Genomic DNA, 19,724 nt, shown 5'->3' with positions numbered 1-19,724 from the left:
AGTGTCTCTGTGGGCAGACAATCATGTTATGTTTTCAGTGGAAGCAAATATATTGTGCTTGTAACTTGGAAGTTATCCAAATGATCACAAACTGTCCTAACTAGCCTCTTATAGCTAGCTCTCATTCTTGCATCTTTATTCTGTAAAAGCTCTGTAAATGAAGCTGTAGAGTGGAGATGAGATCTGCAGGACCTGAAAAGGCTGGAAACAGTAAAATTAGTGCTCCTAACTGTTGAAGAAATTATCTCACAAAGCACGGGACTGCAGCATCTGCTGGTACATGTAAACAGTGAAGAACGGCACAAAATTCCACATAAGTGCTGTTATACTCAGAATCTTTTATTATATAAGTGCAAAGATGAAACCCACATTATATCTAAAGATAAGTAGTTGTTGTTATTATAATTAAAAGTCATTACAGCCTGATCCAGGAATCACTACTTGGCTGGATCCAGTAATTACTGAAAAGAAATAATGCTTCTGTATAGGGGAAAGTCTCGACAAGTAACAATGCAGTTAAATTCATTGCACACATAAAGTGTCTACCTTTATCACGCTGTAATGCTCACCTTTTTCCTCCTCCCCTGGACTGTAAGGTGGTTTCATTCTGATGGTGGGTATGTGGAGGTATTTCAGCAGTTGTCAGCATCCGAAGGACTTCAGATACTGAAGGATCTGAATATCTGAGGATTATGATGTTCACGTTGGTAGTTTCTTCTTCTCCGCTCTAGGGTCCAGTTGGGATCATTTTTATATTTGCTGACAAGCTTTGAAACTTCGCTCTTTTTTCGTTGGTCTGCAGCTCTGAGTTACATCTAGATTTACTGTATGTGATACCATACATACACTTGATCACTCTAAAACCAATTTTGTGCAGCTTTAAGTCTGCAGTTCTTTAAGTGACCATGAATGAGCTATAGCCACAGTGCCTCTAAGTGCCAGCTCCGTACCCTCTCTCTTTTTATCCCATGCTTCTACTCCATGCTGTGTCTCCAAGTCTGAAGGCCTCTGCTATCATACCAGGCCTGTATTTTTCTACACTACGTCATTGTGTTGAGTTGTAAAATGGTGATGGTACCATGCAAGTATAAACAAAAATAAAAACAAATCAGCCACAGACATCCGTGCAGTTGGAAAAATTGTTGTCACAGCTGAACCAAGTTTAATTGCAGGCTAAAACAAAGTTGCAAGCAGGTCAACAAAAGTTCAAACAAAGCAAGCCTGAAAAGCCTAAGTGCTCAGCATTTGCAAGCCCCACTGCAATGCTTCTGGCCAGTCACTGGTGATGGCAGTGTGGTATCTACAGGGCTACAGGGTAACAGCTGCAAGGGCCAGCGAGAGATGCTGGTGACACATTGTCTGTCATGTTACCTCCAGACCTTGAATACGGAGGTCTGGGTGTGATGCCTGGCTCAGAAGTTCTCAGGATGCTTGTCAGCTGAATATGGGAGTGCCACACAGAATACCAGTGCTTCTCATTATACTGTTTTTCTCAGTCTCTAGTATTGCCTGCTCTCAGAAAAGACTCCAGGCTTGATTAAGCTTTTGCTCTGACCCAGTCTTTATATCCAGCTTTTGGTCCCACTCTTTGGCCAGAAGGTACTGCTTCTCCAGCAGAAAGAGTGGATGTAGGACCATGTGCCCACACTGTGACACAGTTCAGTATCTTAGTTTAACCTCTTGCTGAAAGTGGCTTTGATGAGGTGATGGACTGTAAATGCAGTGTGGCTGAAATGCAGCTGCTCTCACCAGGGCCTGAAGAGCAAGACAGGTAGCTGTGGGCAAAATTATCATTTCTGCTGTCTTGGTGTGGAGGTTTCACTGCTGAGATAGGCAGCATGCTTATGAATTGCTGATAAAGTGTGGTGGGAGGCAGCAGAAGTTAGCAAAAGTCGGCATCACTGTGGCTTGCCTTAACATGAAAAAATTGGAAGTCAAATATATCAGTCATGAGAGTGAGTTAGTCATGAACTTAAGAAAGGAAAGTAATTTGGGATACATCCTTCATATTTTCAGGCTTTTTTGTATTCATGCAAAATTTGCTTTTAAAATAAGTGAGATTCAGGTAAACTTGGCCTGTAGTATACCAGTTTTAGAATTCATGTAAGTGCTTAGAAAACTGATGAAACTCTGACATTTAAGTTCATATTTTTAAGCACTGAGTGCTGCAAGGAGCTCAGCATTAATATACTCTCTTTGGTCTTTGCATACCATTTATATATTTTTTGTGATTGTTGCTATCATCCCTGCAGCACTTGTTATTTTTTTAAATAAATTTTTGAAGGCCACTAAACTGCGCCAGTTCTAAAACATTGATCAGTACTAGCTGCTGAAAACAAACCAGTAGATTGTGGTTACAGTTACTTGAAAATTGTTTTTAAAAGCCCTGTACTTCAGAAATCCATGGCCATACTCTGTAGGAGTCTTAATTTTCTTTGAATTCTTGGAATTTTGGGCTGAAATGTTTATTACATCTGGTCTGTTAGTAGCTGAGAGTGAAAGAAAAGAATGTTATAGTGGAATAAAGTGTTGCACAACACATACTGCAGTTGCACAAGTACTTGCTACCTTCTCTGTATGAATGGAGCATTTTAATCCATAATATGTTGGAGTGAGGAGACATGAACCTCTGAAATAAGTACCTGCAACATTTTTATTTATCCTCAGGTGTTCATATGTTTGCTCATTTTGCACATGCAAACCGTCGGAGCAGTAGAAATACCTTTTGTTACTCTTACCAAACTTTACTTTTTGTCTTTTCTGTCTCAGAGCTAACATCATAATATCCAGCTGTTATTTTCTATAATCGCTCTTTTGCTCAATCATACCTCAACAGTGAATGTAGTATTTTGGTAAGGCTGAAAGTCAAAACTGGGAAACCTTACAGGAATTTTCACAGGTAGGGAACAATTGTTGAAATACAGTATTCTGATAGAAAGCTGTCGATCTTAGATACTGATTTGTAATAAAATTCATAGAAATATGTCAGTGACATTTGGTCTGATTTCCTCTTATGATGATGCTTCAAAGACAGGCACTTATCTATTCTCTTTGTAGGTTGTGTTCTTTATTCCAGTTCTGTGCTGCTGATTTAGGCTTTTTTAATTTAGCAGCCAAATACAGACAATTTCAATATATTCCAGATATTATTCCAGTATGTTTTAAAGTGATTGATGATCACCAATGTTATGATTGGGAGCTCTGCATGATTGGGTTTCTGTTGCTCTGCTACAAGTTAATCACAGAGTCACAGAATGAATCAGGTTGGAAGGGACCACACTGGGTCACCTGGTCCAACCTCCTGCTCAAGCAAGATCATCCCAGAGCACGCGGCACAGGATTGTGTCCAGATGGTTCTTGAATATCCCCGGTGAGGGAGACTGCACAACCTCTCTGGACAATCTGTTCCAGTGCCCAGTCACCCGAACAGTAAACAAGTTCTTCCTCATATTCAAGTGGGACTTCCTGTGCATCAGTTTCTGCCTGTTGTGTCTTGTTCTATTGCTTGGCACCACTGAGAAGGGCCTGGTTCTTCACACCCTCTCTTCAGATACTTGTATACACTGATGAGGTCCCCTCTCAGTCTCTTCTCGAGGCTGAACAGGTCCAGCCTTCTCAGCCTTTCCTCGTAAGAGAGATGCTTCAGTCTCTTAATCACCTTTATTGGCCTCCCTGGGCCTTCTCCAGGAGCTCCATGTCTCTCTGGCACTGAGGAACCCAGAACTGGGCACAGCACTCCAGATGTGACCTCACCAGGGCTGAGCAGAGAGGCAGGATCACCTCCCTCCCTCACCTCTCTGCTGCCAATTCTCTTCCTAATGCATCCCAGGACACCATTGGCCTTCTTGGCCCCAAGGGCACACTGCTTTCTTATGGACAGCTTGTTGTCCACTAGGACCCCCTGGTCCTTCTCTGCAGAGCTTCTTTCCAGCAGGTCAGCGTTCAACCTGTGCTGGTGCCCAGGTTTGTTCCTCACTAGGTGCAGGACTCTGCACTTGCTTTTGTTAAATTTCGGGTGATTTCTCTGCCCATCTCTCCAACCTGTTGAGGTCTTTTCAAAGGGCTGCACAGCACTCTGTGGTATCAGCCACTTCTCCCAGCTTTGTGTCACTAAAACTTGCTAAGGAGGCATCTGCCCCTTCATCCAAGTCCTCGATGAATAAGTTGTACAGTAGTGGGCCCAGTTGAACCTTGGGGGACACCACTAGTGGCAGGCCTCCTGTAACTTGTCAAGGAAACTATTTTGAGAAATTGGCAGGAAACCAAAACAGCATACCTCCTCCATTCTATGTTACAGGGTGATCTTACTGTTTACCCACAGGGTAGTACTGGCATTAAAAAGGATTCCTTTCACTGGGACAGCTGTTCCACTGAGGCGTTGAAATGGGAGCAGTGGTGGGAAGCATAGACTGTTGTTGGCCTCAGTGGAGTTAGATGCTTATGCTTGCAAACTGCCAGCATCCCACCACTTGTTCACATGACTTGAGAAAGAAATGCAGGAAAGAGCCATGCAGTCAGGAGCTTGGCCTGCAGCAACCCTCTTTCCCATTGACTTAGAAAGGTCAGTGTAAGCAAACAAATAATTTTATTTTCCAGGAAGATGAAATAGAAGAAATGAAAGTAGCACAAAGGAATCAGATACTGGAACAACATAAAATTATTTGAAAGGATATCCAGTACTGGAGCCATGAGGCATAGTCTAGGCATGCACTGTGTAAGAAAAAGAGTTACATCTATCAGAAATACATGCACAAAACACAGTTCAAGAGTACAAAACAATGTTGATGGAGAACATCAGATTTGAATTAGTAGCTTAAGACTAATTAAGACGGTTTTGCTGTGCTGCCTAAATCTTAGTAATAACCTTTGTGGAATACAACTCCTACACTAACATTTATTTTTAATTTTCTAAATACTTGATACTGTTTCAAATCCTGAGTCAATTAGTTATATCTTATTGAAAACCCATATATTAGAGAAAGAATTCATGCATTGCTGGTTTGTCTTTGGGTGCTGTTGTTTATTTTTCATTTATATAAATGTTTAAAACAGTAAGTGTAGGAATCACAGTGAGTCAGAACAATGCCATGTGGAAAGGAAGAGTGCTTGGAAGATTTTTTTGTTGTGCCTGTGACCTAATGGGTCACTCCTTCCATGTGGGAAAATGCGGTGTCAGGAAAATAAAGTTTCGGCTGTGACTCTGAGGTGCAGTCCCATTGCACAGGTGAAGCTCAGTGATGGCAGTGCAGACAATCAGGTCCCATCACACACACAGAGGACAGTGCTGTCAGTGCTGGGCTGTTTTGACCAGTATACACTAACTTTAATTAGTGCTATGTTAGTCTGTGGAATGGATGAATATTATAGGCAGAAAGGTCAGATAGTTCCCTAGACATTTGGTTGTAATCCAGACTTAACTAAAACTTCTGCTGACAGATAAGTTTCAGTGCTTTTATCCCTCTTTTTTTGTGTGTGGTACCCTTCTCACTGCCTGTATGAGGGAGAATATGTTAATGCCCATTGATCTGTTGTCAACAGCAGTATGAAATCTTTAGCAAATGTTATGTGTGTCTGGTTCATCTCCATTTCAGGTCATAAAGTGTTGGGGTTTGGATTTGGTTTTGGTTTTTGTTTTGTTGGAGTTTTTTTAGAGTTTTTTGGGGGGTTTTTTTTTTTTTTTTTTTTTTTTGGGTTTGGTTTTTTTTTGGTTTTTTTGTTTTGGTTTTTTGTTTTGTTTGCTTTGTTTTAGGTTTTTTGTTTGGTTTTTTGGGGTTTTATTTTGCTTCATTGGTTTGGTTTTTTTTTTTTTTCTCTTTTTTTTTTGTGTGTTTTGGGGAGGTGGTTGGGGTTTTTTTTGTGGGTTTGTTTGGTTTTTGTTTGTTTGTCCTGTTTCATTGGGTTTTTTCCCTGCCTTTGTTCCCCTGCCTCATTCTTTCTTGCAGCGGGAGAAGCTCAGAGAGGGAGTCAAGCTCTTTGTTTTTTTCCAGCTGGAGCAGTGCATTTCTTCATTGTTTAGCTTCATGGTTATGATGAAAGGCTGCTCTAGGAGAGGCAGGTGTTGGGAGAGCCATCAGATTCAGGGAAGTGTTTCCAGTCCAAAGTCCTCAACAGAAAATGTGCCCCCTGTTCTCATGGGCTTTTCCATGTCTCTGTAGGCAGTGTGAGAACCCCAGGTCATGAGGAGAGAAGTCATCCCGTGCACAGGAAACTTTACCACAAAGTGCCCAGCATGTTTCTTGTGAAGAGGATAAAGGTTAATTTGGGGTAAAGACCATTTGTAAGCTGTTTCAGTTTCTGCTGGTAAAGTGACAGAGGAGACTGAGAGGGTTGGACTTCAAACAGCCCTGTAGCAAAACTCAGCATTTTCCATCGCCTTGGGCTGTGTTCAACTTGGTAAAAGCTGTTCTGCAAAGTGAAACAGAGCTGTGCTTTTTCCTTTTTGGCTAACAGACGTGTGTTACAAATGCTCGCTTCCACCTCTGGGTTTGCGTATTTTTGTGCTCACAGAAACGCTAAAGGAATAAAAATACTGCAATGACAATTGAAATTAAAACAATATCTTGTTAAGAAAAATGCTAATTGTATTTCTATTGTGAAATAGACAAATAGTTTTAATTTGCACAAAGAACTAAGTGGCCTAAATTGCAGTTTCCTATAAAAAGTACTCAAATATATTAAAGAGGTAAAATTAGATTTTTAGATTATTTGAGTTTGCTGAAGTTTCATAGTGGGGAAGGATTAAGAAGAAATTTTGTGACTTACAAACGTACCTGCAACTAAGTTGGATCTGTGGACAGGAGAGCAAAAAGAAAGAAAGCCACTTCCTGGTGCTGAAATGTCCTTTTATCTAAATATCACTGAAAGGTTGCATTCGGGGATTTCCACATTGCACAAATATATCTGTTGTATCTTGTGTTAGTTGATTTCATTTTGTCATGGAAGACTTTTCCCTGTTCACATTGCAGTTACTCACTTACTCAGAATCCTCAGGTGAGCTTCAGAGAGTGACAAGAAGGTTCTTCAGGCCAAACATAGTATTTTTGTCTTTTTTAATCAAGATTCTGGTGTGTGGGAGAAGGGGGCATTTAACCAGCTTGTGCGAGAAACCTAGGCTTAGGAAGCAGACTGAGGGGGGGAGATAGAGCCTCTTTGTGGAGCTGACAGATTAGCACCTGCTGAGTATGGATTTGTGGGGAAGTAGTGTCAGTGGGAGGCAAAGGTTCATACTGGATGCTGGCATCACTTGCAGTCTTTTGCCTTCCCAAGGCCTAGACCATGGAATGAGTGGACTGAAACTGTCGTCAGCCTATGGATCTAGACCATAGTAGACATACTCTGTGTTGCTGCCCCCATGAGTTTGGCTGGAACAATACAACTCAAGGTGCCAAATTCATGGCTTTGACTTGTCCTGGTTTGATCTGTGCGAGATTCAGGACATTCAGTCTCATTAAATGAGACAGAAGAGTGAAATGCATTTCAGACTGTACAGAAAATAGCTCTTAATTGAGTTTAGCAGGGTTTAGGTGGGAGCTGCTGTCCTTTGAGCTGATGTTCTGCTCTTGGGCTGCCTCTGCAGCCATGAGTGACAAGGTTGGTCCAGACCTTCGCCTCAGATCTTTGCATGGTTAATAAAGTTCCTTGTATCATCTTTGAAACAGCTGTTGGAGGTGGGTTGCTGGAATTGCTGAAAGATTGGGTTTGAGCCAACATGGCAAATCTTGTTTCACTACCAAGGTTTTCTATTGTTGGAGGTAATTAATAAATAATGAGACACTCCCTGCATGCTAGTTATACTAGAGATGGTGCTCTTACACAAAAGGCAACATATTCATAACTTAGCATAATCTGGCATTTCATCCTTTCCATTATTTTGTCCATATTGATATAGTTAATAGAATGTTAGTTGGAAACCAGGCCATGCTGCAGATCCAAAATATAATCAGGCAATATTCACTTTCATAATTTTGTGTATTGTTAAAACATTTTCAATCGGAGAAACTATTTATGAAGATGATGTTTGAAGAATGCAGTTGGCTGAAGGAGCCACCTTGATGTTTCAAAATGTATTTTTTAGGAACAGGGAGCCTAATTTGTAAGGTTCGGGGAATGGTTCTTTACAGTCTGGAGAGCCTTGAGACTCTAAAACTAATTGCAGTTCAGTAAGTAACCCACACCTACTTTCTCACACCCTCTTGGAGATGATGGTAAACTTTCAGTAGGATTACATCTGCTTTTTTTTTTTTTAAAGCATTAAGGAAACTGTCGCAGTCTCCTATTTTGTCTATTATTCTCTTCGTGTAGATGTATCAGTAACATTTAGCCTTCTACTGCTGTTGCATTTTTTGCTTTGGTATGCCTCTTTACCTGATCAAATGCCATAAGCCCAGAGCGCTACGGCTGTAGCAAAGTACAGTCTCAAAGTAGACTTTGATTCAGTCAGTAATTGGAGTATCCTCTTTCTCCTGCTTATTGATGTGTGAATTGGAAAAATCCTGTTTCCTGCAGTTGTGTAAGAAGTGTCAAAAAAGTAGATGTTAGGCTGAAATAAGGTTTGATCTTACCTCACACGTTTGTTTCAAGGGGTACTTTAGTAGGAGATTTTTTTTTTCAAGAAGGCAACAGACCAAAGCACTTTGCCAAACAATTGGTGAGATAAGGAGAGTGTTAGCTTGTAGTTGTACAAACTAATCATCAGGGGTTTATTCTAGGGCTGAGATGATTGATCATCATTTTTGCTTGAGATCTTGCAAGCAGAGTGAGACCAAATGTCCCAAAGTTTCAGTCCCAGAAGACATGAGGCCACGTAGCTGAGCAGGATGGCATTTGCTTTTCACAGCTGACTGACAGGACTGAGGGTAGCAGGGCAGAAGTGGCATCAGATGAAGACCTTTTCTTCTGGTCATATGCTTTTGTACTAATAGAGTGCCAAATAAATATTCACATAACAGAAGGGAGGCTTGTTCAGAAGCCTCTTCTGAACTGTGGACGTGGCCGTTACTGATACTGGAGGTGAACAACAGTTTCTCATGTGTCTGTTGGAAACTGGGCTTGCAGCAAAGCTTCATGAAGTGCAAAGCTGCACATCTTGCCAACATCCACTGTCTGCAGTATTAGTAAGAGCAAAGCCAAAGACTAATGTGTAGATAAATCGTGCCATCTTCAGGAGAGGTTGCCTCGACATGAATTACATTGCCCTTTGGCATTGCTGTCTGCTTGAGTGGTACCAGTCTTTGGAAACTATCCATTTAAGGATAGGTACCATCTAAGGAAACTATGTGATCTATTAATACTACCTTTAATTTGGTAAGAATGCTACCTCCGTTGGTTTTTATCAAAAACATGATTGTAAGGTTGAAATTGTTGAAACAATTGTCATTCAGGAGAGGAATCAGAGCAACTGTTGTTTGGCTATGAATTGAGTAGAGGGAACTCACCCCTGCCTGAGCTAGCACAACAGTGGGAGGAATCCAGTTTGCCCAGCTGCAGCATCAGGACTAAGCTAGTAATCTAAATAATTTTTATAATTAGAGAGCAGTATCTCCATGGGGTGACTCATCCCACCTACCTTGGAAAATAGTGACTCGTTCTCCAAAAGTCCCTGTGTCTCACCATTGACTATACAGCGAACCTGAGCAGTGAGCTGAGATCAGATACCTGCCTCCTCTATTATTTAGGTGAGATAAAATCTTTCTGTAAGTGATAAGAGCTCATATTAAATTCCTAAGCAGTCTTGGGTAATTGGTAGGGCTGGTGATTAAATCAAGAAACTGAGACTGGAATTCCGTGTTTCTTTTACTGTAATATGGGATAGATGGGAGGTCTTAAAACACATAGCTTTTTAATATAAATGTACTTGAATGAGATGGTAGCATTATCAAATACAAATCTTCATTTAACCTGTAGTAAGCTTAAAAATAATTCACTTTTACTGTATGCTTATTGCTAGCTGTTCATAGAAGCCTCCCTCACATAGTATTTTCACACAATGGAGTAAGAGACATACACCCTGATCTTTTGAACTGCTGTGTTTTGACACAGGATGTTTTCTTCTGACAGTAGCAGTTATAACTCTTCCAAACAACAACATTTTAAAAGTTTAGCTGTAGAAAAGCAAGTGTAGTAACAAATGCTGTCTTATTCTCAACATATCATATATATTCCTTTATCTTAATAGCACCAAACCTTTTGGTAAACATGTTAACATATGTTTCCTACAGCTGTTCTACCCACTCACCAAATGCTGACTTGCAGTCAGTTCTTTTCAGCATAAGCTAATTTCTTTGTGCTCCTACTCTGACTGGGTATTGCCATGACTAGTGCTGGGTGAGGTCCAGTAGAAGATGATACAGTTTTTCTATTTTCAGTCAACTTTATTGTGAGCACTGGTAATCAGAAGTGAAATTTACAGTTAATCTGAGAATGGTACCTGCCCACTGGTTGTGATTTATGCAGTATATAATGATTGTGCATTTATGATGATTATTTTCCTAATTCTTTTAGATGTGGATTTAACTGATATTATGATATACAAAATCCCTCCCCACATGAGGAAAAGAGCCCTCTGTAAGTATGATACTTGTAAGTAATGTAAAGATGTATCATTAGATGGTGAATTAATATTGCAATTTAAATGAATAGTTGAGATCTTAGCGAGCCTTGGAAAATTACTACATTCAGTAATATTTAAATAGGAATAGGTTCAAAACAAATTAGATACATGGCCCTCTTTTAACTTATCAAGGATTGACCGTTTTTAATGATGTCATCAACTGCAGAGATTTTAGCTGAAAAGCAGCTGGGCTGACCTGTACCTTGGTGAACATGATAGTTATTCTCTGATATATTATTTGTAGATTTTGGGGGAAGGGACTATGGGATCCTGTCTAAATCTCTGCAAGTACATTTTGTACATCTTTTCATCAGGCAGGTAGGTTTAAGAGACTTACAGACTGTTAAACATCACATTATATAAAGAACAAACCAAGGAAAGCCTATTGCTGAAAGAAGGGAAAAAATAGGAGAATGGAAAGCCTTGGAAACTGTCAAAGAGTTTTGATGGAAGTTTTATTTGACTAAATACTAGGACACTCAGTACTATTTGAGAAAGGTTGGTTGTTCACTAGCCACTTAAACACTAATAAATACAACAAAGCTTTTTTACTGTGTGTGATCAAACCTTGGAACAAGCAGGTTGGCCAGAGAAATACATTCTTGTCCAAAACCAACTGGACGCAGTCCTGAAAAGCTTCCTTTGAACAAGGGGATTGGATTAGATAAACTCCACAATTTATCCTACCTCAACTATTAAATATGAATTGGAAAACTGCCTGCTTTTATTTTTGGCTGTCTGAAATTGTATCTATAGGCAGAGTGTTGTTTTGTATGCTGTCACTGAGTTTCAGAGCTTTTGGGGATGGGATGTTCAGAGATCTCAATTTCTGCTTCTTCCATTCAAGAATTTATTTATTTTTCCTATGTGGAATTGACTTGTGACATATTATATAAACCTGACTTGAATAAAATTCTTAGTTCTGATTGGCAACAGACTGGCCTGTCTTGGAGATACAGCCTGAATTCCTTCCTCCCTAGAATGAGGTACTAATTTAAAATCTAATTCCTAAGCTGATGTAGATGGCCAGGGCTGCGTTCAATTCAGTTGTCTTAGATGCTTAAATTGCATCTTAGATGCTTAATTTGAATTTTTGATGTCCAGTGAAGCAGTGGTAGTTAAGAAGAAGCTTGGGTACCCCGTGGAGAGAGGAAGATTCTTTTGAAATCCTGCAGAGGGAGATGCTGATTAGTTAAATTCAGAGACTTAAGTTAAGCAGGTTGAACATTCCTTTGGAGGCCTTCAGACAGGTTTAAAGTGGCATTTTAGAACAGAATATAAGCTAGGTGTTTTGTTTAATTAGAATGCATCTTGCTCATTGTTAGGTCCATCAACCTAAAAGGAAAATATATATTCTTCCATTTTTGCAATGTGGTTCAAATGTTTTGTAGAATGAACAAGGGGCTGCTGTGAAGGTGTTAGTCACTCTATTAGTACCTTTCAGGTTTATCAGATTTTACTCCTCACTTCCTAAATTAATGGATTTTGTCACAATAGTCTGAAACAAATACAAAAGTTCCATAACTGCAGTGCTAGCACGGCTGAGTGAAGGAACATCCATATTTAAAATCATAACCAAATTTTCTGTAGGCTTTCTTTCCTACTGTAATTTTTCACTTCATAGGCATTGTGAGGGGAAGAACTGTCATGGATATCTGTAGTTCAAAAAAGTGTAGGGCAGAGGAAAAGCACCTGATGCCACACCACATCAGCAGGCATCCTTTTTTGCTTTTTCTTTCCACCACCATCCCAGAGTTTCAACCTCTCTCTGACCCAGTAGGCTTTATTTATAGTTTTCATTATCCCTTTCTCATGGCAGTAGAGCCTAGAACAACACAGTGTGCTGACACTAACAACATTTCCTGCCCTTTTGTTCTGCACTCTGCAGACCTGTTGTCCCTTTGTCCTTATCCCTAGTCCTTCCTCTGCAGACAGAGGCCCCATCTGACAAATTTACTTGTGCTTACCAGGGATTATGAAAACGAGGAAACTTCATGGTTTAACAACTTAGACAAAGGAGAAGAGCAGCTGGTCTGTTAACATGTCTCTCTCAAGCCCCATTCTCTGACAGAAAAGCTTTCTTGCATGTGGTCCAGTTTTCTACAATTTGCTGTAAAATGCTATAGATGTACGGTTCATGCAAATGGAGTTACTGTGCATTGGATCTGCCTTGAGCATTTTATTTGAATGACCTGAGGTGATTGTATGGCAGTAGGTTTGCTGCTGTTGAAAAGAACATTAGCTGATAGTGGCCTGAAATGTTGGTGTCTGTTTTTGCTTTCTCTGTTGCTTAGCATGGTAATGTTAGAGGAATAGCAGTTGGAGACAACCTGCTGCACTCTGCTACTCTGTGAGACAAACATCAGTAAAGGCAAGCAGCAAGAAAAGAAGGGCTCTTCATGAGAAAATGACAGCAAGAGAACACAGTCCCCGCCATGGTGCCAAATCCCGCACTGTGCAGAGGGCCTCCACCATTGATGTCACCTCTGACATGGTTGGCCTTTCTCTAACAGGTTTGTACCTTCCTATCATCTACTGCTCTGTTGCTGCTCCTTTCAGAATCTGCCTTGTACTAATGTGGGTTTTTTTCTTTTAATTGCTTGGAGATTTAGACGTGTCTGGTTATCTGGAGGTAATGAGATAAAGGAATTATACTAAAAAATTTTTAAAATCTTGAATTTACTACTTTTAAAATAGACAAATCATTAAAATCAGAGAAGGATTAAAAAAATAAGCTAGATTTTGTGTAGTTATGTTTATCATTTAAAAAAAAGCAATGGGGAGAAAATAACAAAATAATGTCAAGGTCTAGGAAGAGTCTTGGCAACCTCCTTGTTTGACATTGTATAAAATTTTCAAGAGAGTTCAGGGAGCTGAGGTTTATCTCCCTTATCTTTTATGGTTAGTAAATTAGGACTGTAACCCTCAGAGACTTTATTTCATTAGTGAGAGAGACAGGTACTTTCAAACTTCGTCCTATTAATTACCAGCGAGTAGACATACCTGATTTAATAATTTGGAGTTAATAGTGGCTCAGGCTTTAATCCTATTGTTTTCTATTGAGATTAAGCATTTAATATTCCCATATTGCATATAATCTCACATTGCTTTACATATTTTAGTATGTTTTATAAACTGAGATCATCCCAGGTTTTCCAAATAATTATTAGATACCAAGGATTACCAGATAAATTTTTTAGACACCAGCCATGGCTCACTTAATTAAAGAAAAATATTTTTTTGTATTAAATGTAATTTCTTTCTCTGCGTGATTGCAACTTCAGGAAAGAATTCACGTGGCAGTGATGTTTGGCTAATCTTGTGTTAATTTTTCTGATTTACAGGAAACATTCAGGATCCAGATGAGCCGATTTTAGAGTTCAGTTTAGGTAGGCTTAGTGATTTTTATGCTAGCTTTAATGATGCATGATGTTGAATGTGTGTGGGGTTTTTTAAGTGTTGATTTTGAAGTGCATTTCATATAGTAAGGTTTGCAACTTTGCTCTGATTTTTATGGAGATGTGGTACAGTTTTCACACTGCCTGTACAGTATCTTTTGATAAGCAGCCAGCAGTTTCATTTCGTGGAGTTTCTAGGAGTCTATAAGTAAAACATAGGTCTTATAAAATTTTAAATGTTTACTATGTGAATATTGTTATTAAATGTTTACTTTCTTTATGTGAAGATGCAGTGAAACTGTCTTCAGTGTCAGTATGTCAGCAGTTCAGGTCTTCAAGCAGACTGAAGATTTGCTGGAAACACCATTTTAGGGCAGAATGTTTTCTAAGAATTGTGAATTATGCATACCTTCTTTCTGGGGTCTTTGCTGTCAAGTGATAATGCAAGACACAAGTGACCTGAATCCTGAGATGGTTGAATTTGGACAAGAAGCTTGTGCATTGACTCACCTCACTTGAAGAACAAGTGAAAAATATTTTCTTCATGAAAATTCAGTCCACATTTTCAACTGCAGGATGGTTTTCTTGGCTTAATAGTGGACTAGTATTTGGAAGGTTATGCTCATAACAGTGTGCTAATGAAAAGTTAGAAAATTTCTGTAGATGTGTGTAATTGCATTATGAATAATAATCTTAACAAGCACTCTCAGAGCTGAATGAGGTACTTCAATTATTTTCAGATAAATCAAAAATATCTAGAATTACAAAGCTGCTTAGGTAAATTTCAGAACTAACTTCCTGCACATAGCTGAAGCAGAGTTGGACCACACTGTAGTTAACTGTATCTATCTAGATAGAATTTGGCTCTGAAGTTTAATGTAATTGTGTAGAGTCACTCACTGAAATTTTTGAAAGTTCTTTCCTACTCACCACAGTCCTTTCCCAGCAATTAAACTCACAGTAACATTTCAGAGGAAATAAATTGCTGTCATTTTACAATTACAAGCTGGTTTTCCTCAGTAGTGCTTGCTGCTTGATCAGTGTTCAGGCGCTTCTGTTGGTTCTCCCTGGGCAAATGCCATTTGATAATGGGCTTAATGGAGCGTGACTTCGAATCAAATGCAGCCACGCTCATGAGATTCCCAGGGGAAAACCTATGCATGTAGGCTGTTAGAATGAGCTTGCCAGGGAGTGGATAGGCATGTATTAGAAGAGAACAAGTTTAAATTGCAGCTCTAGAGCTTGGAGCCAGACTGATCTGATTGCATGTTTACTGTTTGCATGCACAAAGGTGAGTCATGTCTGCTTTTACAGTGTGGTGGTAGAATGAATTTTAAGCCCTTTGTGGCTTGATTGCTCAGGGTATATAATGTAGTTTTATAAAAATGTAGAGTCTTACAGCAATGTGAAAAAGATCCTGAATCTAAATTTATTCATCTGTTGCATACCTAAAGCTTGCAGTGAGCTGCTAACTCCATCGCTAGATCGAAAACCAAATAGTTTTGTAGCAGTGAGTGTAACTACACCTCCCCAGGCATTCTGGACGAAGCATGCACAGACAGAAATTATTGAGGTAAGTGCTGAGGTACTTCTAGATTAGATTTAAAATTGAAGCTAGCACAGGAATCATTTCTTCCTAACAAACATCACCTTACATTAACTTTTGGCTTTTTGTTTATGATTACAGGGAACGAGTAATCCTATCTTTCTAAGCAGCATTGCCTTTTTCCAAGACTCTCTTATCAATCAAATGACACAAATCAAACTCTCCGTGTATGATGTCAAAGACAGATCTCAGGGAACAGTAAGTTTTCTTTATTCTGTTGCCTGCCTAGTCAGTGTGGAGCAAGGAAATGAGAGGCAAAGAGATAAAATTAGTAACTTCTGCAGAAGTAAACAAAGGGATAGCAGCACTGATCATACAGAAAACAAGATGGGTAGGAAAAGGAGGAACAAATGAGATTGATTTGGCAGAGTGAGAAGCATTGCCAGTTTTCTCAAATAAGGCTTGTCTGCAGCAAGTTTGGAAACCATGGATTTAAGTTAAAAAGGTCCTGTCACTTGTGCTCTTATATTGTGGACATCTTTAGTGAACTAAGTCATGAATAGGATTCAACGCCCCTAACCGAGGCTTCTAGCCTGTGCCAAAATGCCATAATGAAACTGTCCTTTGGAACAGAGCAGCTAAATTTCAGAAATCACCCTGCCCTGATACATTAGATTTTGTTCAGGTGTATGGTTTGTTCCTGTACTGAAAAAAATTTCAGTGTCAGCGCTCCCATGTTGCTACTTGGATCTGTTGGCAATACAGGCCATTTATTCTCAGACTGTTGTCCAGAATACTGTTACAGGCCCCATGTGTCTTCTCTTCCATGGGTCCCTCAGGGGCAGCAGAGCTGTCCCTCTCTCTTCAGTGCTTCATAGGGAAGCTCTAGGGAAAAATGAATACCTCCAGAGGAGGCAAGTTCTTCAGGAGGAGACAAGTTTGGGTCAAGGATCCAGTGTCAGCCCTGTTCAGTCATTGCTTCCAATGTTCCTGTATTGCTTGGCCTAAGCTCATATATACTGATGTGCCTCCACTCATATCCTAGAGAAACAAAAATGCATATTGTCCTCCAGAAAAAAAAAAAAATTATAGATTACCAAATATATTAAATTTTAAGAGGTTTTAATTAGTTATGTATGGCATATTTAGTTATGCTTTTGCTCCTGGACTTTTATGCATAATAATTATATTTTAGACTTCAATGCTGTGGTCAGAGCCTTTGCTCACTGTAAAGGTAAATACAGTTCTGGAACTCATTTTCTTTCAGATGTATTTGTTGGGTTCTGGGACGTTCACCGTAAAGGATCTTCTTCAGGAGAAGTACCACAGATTGCACATAACACTAAGGTTTGTAATATTTTCCTTCATTTAAGTGTTAGTTCTTCAAAACATGCTTAAGATGTGATGAAAACCTCTTATTTCATGACTAAGTTGAAAATGGACTTAATTAAACTCTCTTGTTTTGGTATCAAGTATATTCTGGTTATCAAAGTGTGTGAATACATGTGTTTGTTCTCATCGTCATGTAACCTTTAACTATATGTAAGCTGAGAACAGAGCACTGTCTATAAGTATACTCTATGATTTTTAAACCTTTTCTTGTTGTCACCTTGTGTGCATATTTCTTTTGCCTCCCCAGCAGCCTATTCCAGCAACTTTTTTTTTTTGTCTTAGTTGTCTCAGCGTATTTTTACATGTAAACAGCTATCTTAAAATACCATTTAGACTCCATCTTAAAATAATAACATGATGTCTCTGCCAAAATTACTATGTCACGGATGAGACAGAATAAATGACACTCATGATAGATCTGGGTACCTGTGTGTATTTTAAACCCAGCAGGAGAGTGGCTTTTGCCCTACTTTTCTCTGTCTCTGACTCACTCACTTTATTTGCTACCCTTTCTGTCGTGTGCATACGGTGCTGGCTTCCCTCCCCAGCAGGGAGATGGCTGCTGCTCTGGGAAGGTGGGGCAGAAAGTTGTGTTGGTTCCTGCTGTCCAGCTGCCCAGCTGTTCGTGTCCTGTCTCAGGTGCTGGTGCCCAGATTCCTGAAGATCTCTTGTAATTGCACACGACTCCCTTATGTCCAGGATTTTTCTCTGCCTCAGGGGTCTTACCTCCATTGAAAGTGTTGATCTTCTTCTTTTCTAGACCACTTCTTTTCAGGATCCTTCTTTTTAGCATCAGTTTCTTTATGGAATGTCAGGTCCCCAGTTTTCCCAGTCTAAATAGTCTGTCTGCAGAAGCACAAGGTGTGATCAGCTTGATAACTGGTGACCTTGACTGACTTCTCTGTTGAGAAGATTTGGTGGTACTTCTGCTTGGTCCACATATTATCAAAATCTGCTAGTTGCAACTGTACCAGTTGGAGTTAAACTGCCCCAATGAGAGTTAAAAGTTTGGTTTCAGACACTGAAATGCACAGGCAGCCCACACACATGTGCATGTACATTCAAATATCTCCCCCAATAATGTTCACAATGTAAGTTGCTTTTGCCTAATTGTAAAATGTGGACTCTTTCTGGTTTTACAGAAGCATGGAAACAATGTGTGGTTTTAGGCTGCCTTCAATTCCGTACAGCATCCCTACAGAATAAGGGGAATGTTCTCCTGTTGGACTAAGCTGTAATAAAATTATTCCAAATGAAGTTGAAAAGCTTCCTATTTAAAATGTTCTTTAAGTTTGAAGATCAATAGCCTTTTATAAGTGTTTCCTTGTTGATGAACAGGTCCTCCTCCAAAAAAATCTCAACGCAGAGTATTTGTTGCAGGTCGGCTGAAAGTGACCGTGTAGGTAACATCACAGTTATTGGATGGCAGATGGAGGAAAAATCTGACCAAAGGCCTCCAGTCACAAGGTCACCTGATACAATTAATGGAAGGGTGAGTATGAACATTATATCAAATTTAGAAGGGTGCAGACTTATTGCCAGCATTGAAACAAGCTAGGTTGACATCTGCAGGCAACTTCCCTGTCCATCTTGATATTTAGGAGTGCTTTACATTTTCAAAATGCTGTAAGGAGCAGCCTAATGGTGATGAAGCCATTTTGAGTTTTGTAGAGCTCTTGGTGCTCATGTGTGGGGTTAAAAGTCTTGGGAAAAATTTTAATATCAAGTGATTAAGCTTTGGTATCAAGTAGTCATGTTCTTCATTGGAAGAGGCTTCTGATACTAGTAATTGGTGTACATTGTGCATGGATAACCAGTTTCAGAGAGATGTGGTATTTCATTTCACACTGTGAATTGGAAAGTGCTATTAAGCAAAACTGTGATGAGGTTGCTAGGGAATTCCCAGAATTTCAGTAAAACTGAAGAGGTTACTTTACTACTGGATTTTTTTTTCCCTGATCCCCAAATAATTGTTTGAGAGCAGATGTTTGCAGCACTTTGTCAGCCTAGACATATATTTAATTCTGTAAACCTTATGTTTTGAATATCTTGGTGATCATTGCACTTTTATATGTGTATTAGATTCACAGTGTGCATTAGAATCCCTTTTTATCCTCCAGATCTGTTCATGCCTATTGATGCAGTACCTGTAAGGACTCTGGAACTGTGCTAACATAAGTAATTGACAGGCTGGATGAAAATTTTTGTGGCATTTTGAACTGTGCAGTAGATGTTAATAGAAATGCTTAGGATTTATTATTTCAGCCTGCAATACTTTTTGTCCACAGTTAAAATATTTGAAATATTTATTTAAAGCATGTGTTGAGTTGAATATTTCTTTGAAGTCTGTGTGATAGGTCATCACTGCATATTGCTCAGGCACTGAGGTTTCATTCTTTACTGTTTCTGGTTTTTTTTGTTTTTGTTTTTGTTCAGACTGTGTTGCCAGTTGATGAAAGTTTAACAGAGTCTTTAGGAATCAGATCCAAATATGCTTCATTGCGGAAGGATGCACTGCTGAAATCTGGTAAGCTGTCCTGGGCTGTAACAAGTAAGCTTTAGGCATCAATAAAAGCTAATCTCTCCCTGTGTGCCTGTGGCCCCAGGGCATTTCAGCAGATGTTTCACTTGAATAGGGACAGGCTGCTGACTGAGCAGTCCTTTGAGGGTCATACCAGAATAAATCATTTTATCATATGCACTATTTTGTATTGTAAAAACAGCAGAAGCAGGCTTTTGCCATTAAGTTGACTGTAATATAACATTTTCTATGCAATTT

At 39.4% G+C, this 19,724-nt stretch overlaps 1 protein-coding gene across 11 annotated transcripts in view; it reads left to right on the top strand.

Moving 5' to 3' along the window:
• Positions 1 to 19,724, top strand: part of INPP4A (inositol polyphosphate-4-phosphatase type I A) — a 73,837-nt gene that overhangs the window by 14,206 nt on the left and 39,907 nt on the right. For 8 of the 11 annotated variants that reach the window (XM_032100319.1, XM_032100318.1, XM_032100324.1 and 5 more), the window contains exons 2-9: positions 10,501 to 10,563; positions 12,904 to 13,122; positions 13,954 to 13,998; positions 15,462 to 15,580; positions 15,695 to 15,811; positions 16,821 to 16,900; positions 18,326 to 18,437; positions 19,382 to 19,472. In XM_032100319.1, coding sequence (XP_031956210.1) covers positions 13,017 to 13,122; positions 13,954 to 13,998; positions 15,462 to 15,580; positions 15,695 to 15,811; positions 16,821 to 16,900; positions 18,326 to 18,437; positions 19,382 to 19,472 — 670 coding nt within the window. In that variant the 5' untranslated portion in view covers positions 10,501 to 10,563; positions 12,904 to 13,016. Of the gene's footprint in view, positions 1 to 10,500; positions 10,564 to 12,903; positions 13,123 to 13,953; positions 13,999 to 15,461; positions 15,581 to 15,694; positions 15,812 to 16,820; positions 16,901 to 18,283; positions 18,438 to 19,381; positions 19,473 to 19,724 lie in introns of all 11 variants that reach the window. The other 3 variants (XM_032100317.1, XM_032100320.1, XM_032100314.1) reach the window with 1 other exon arrangement.

This window comes from Corvus moneduloides, chromosome 2, assembly GCF_009650955.1.
Source record: "Corvus moneduloides isolate bCorMon1 chromosome 2, bCorMon1.pri, whole genome shotgun sequence".
NCBI classification, from domain to species: Eukaryota; Metazoa; Chordata; class Aves; order Passeriformes; family Corvidae; genus Corvus; species Corvus moneduloides.
Note: the sequence above shows the minus strand (reverse complement) of the source record. Positions and strands in the feature narration are given on the sequence as shown.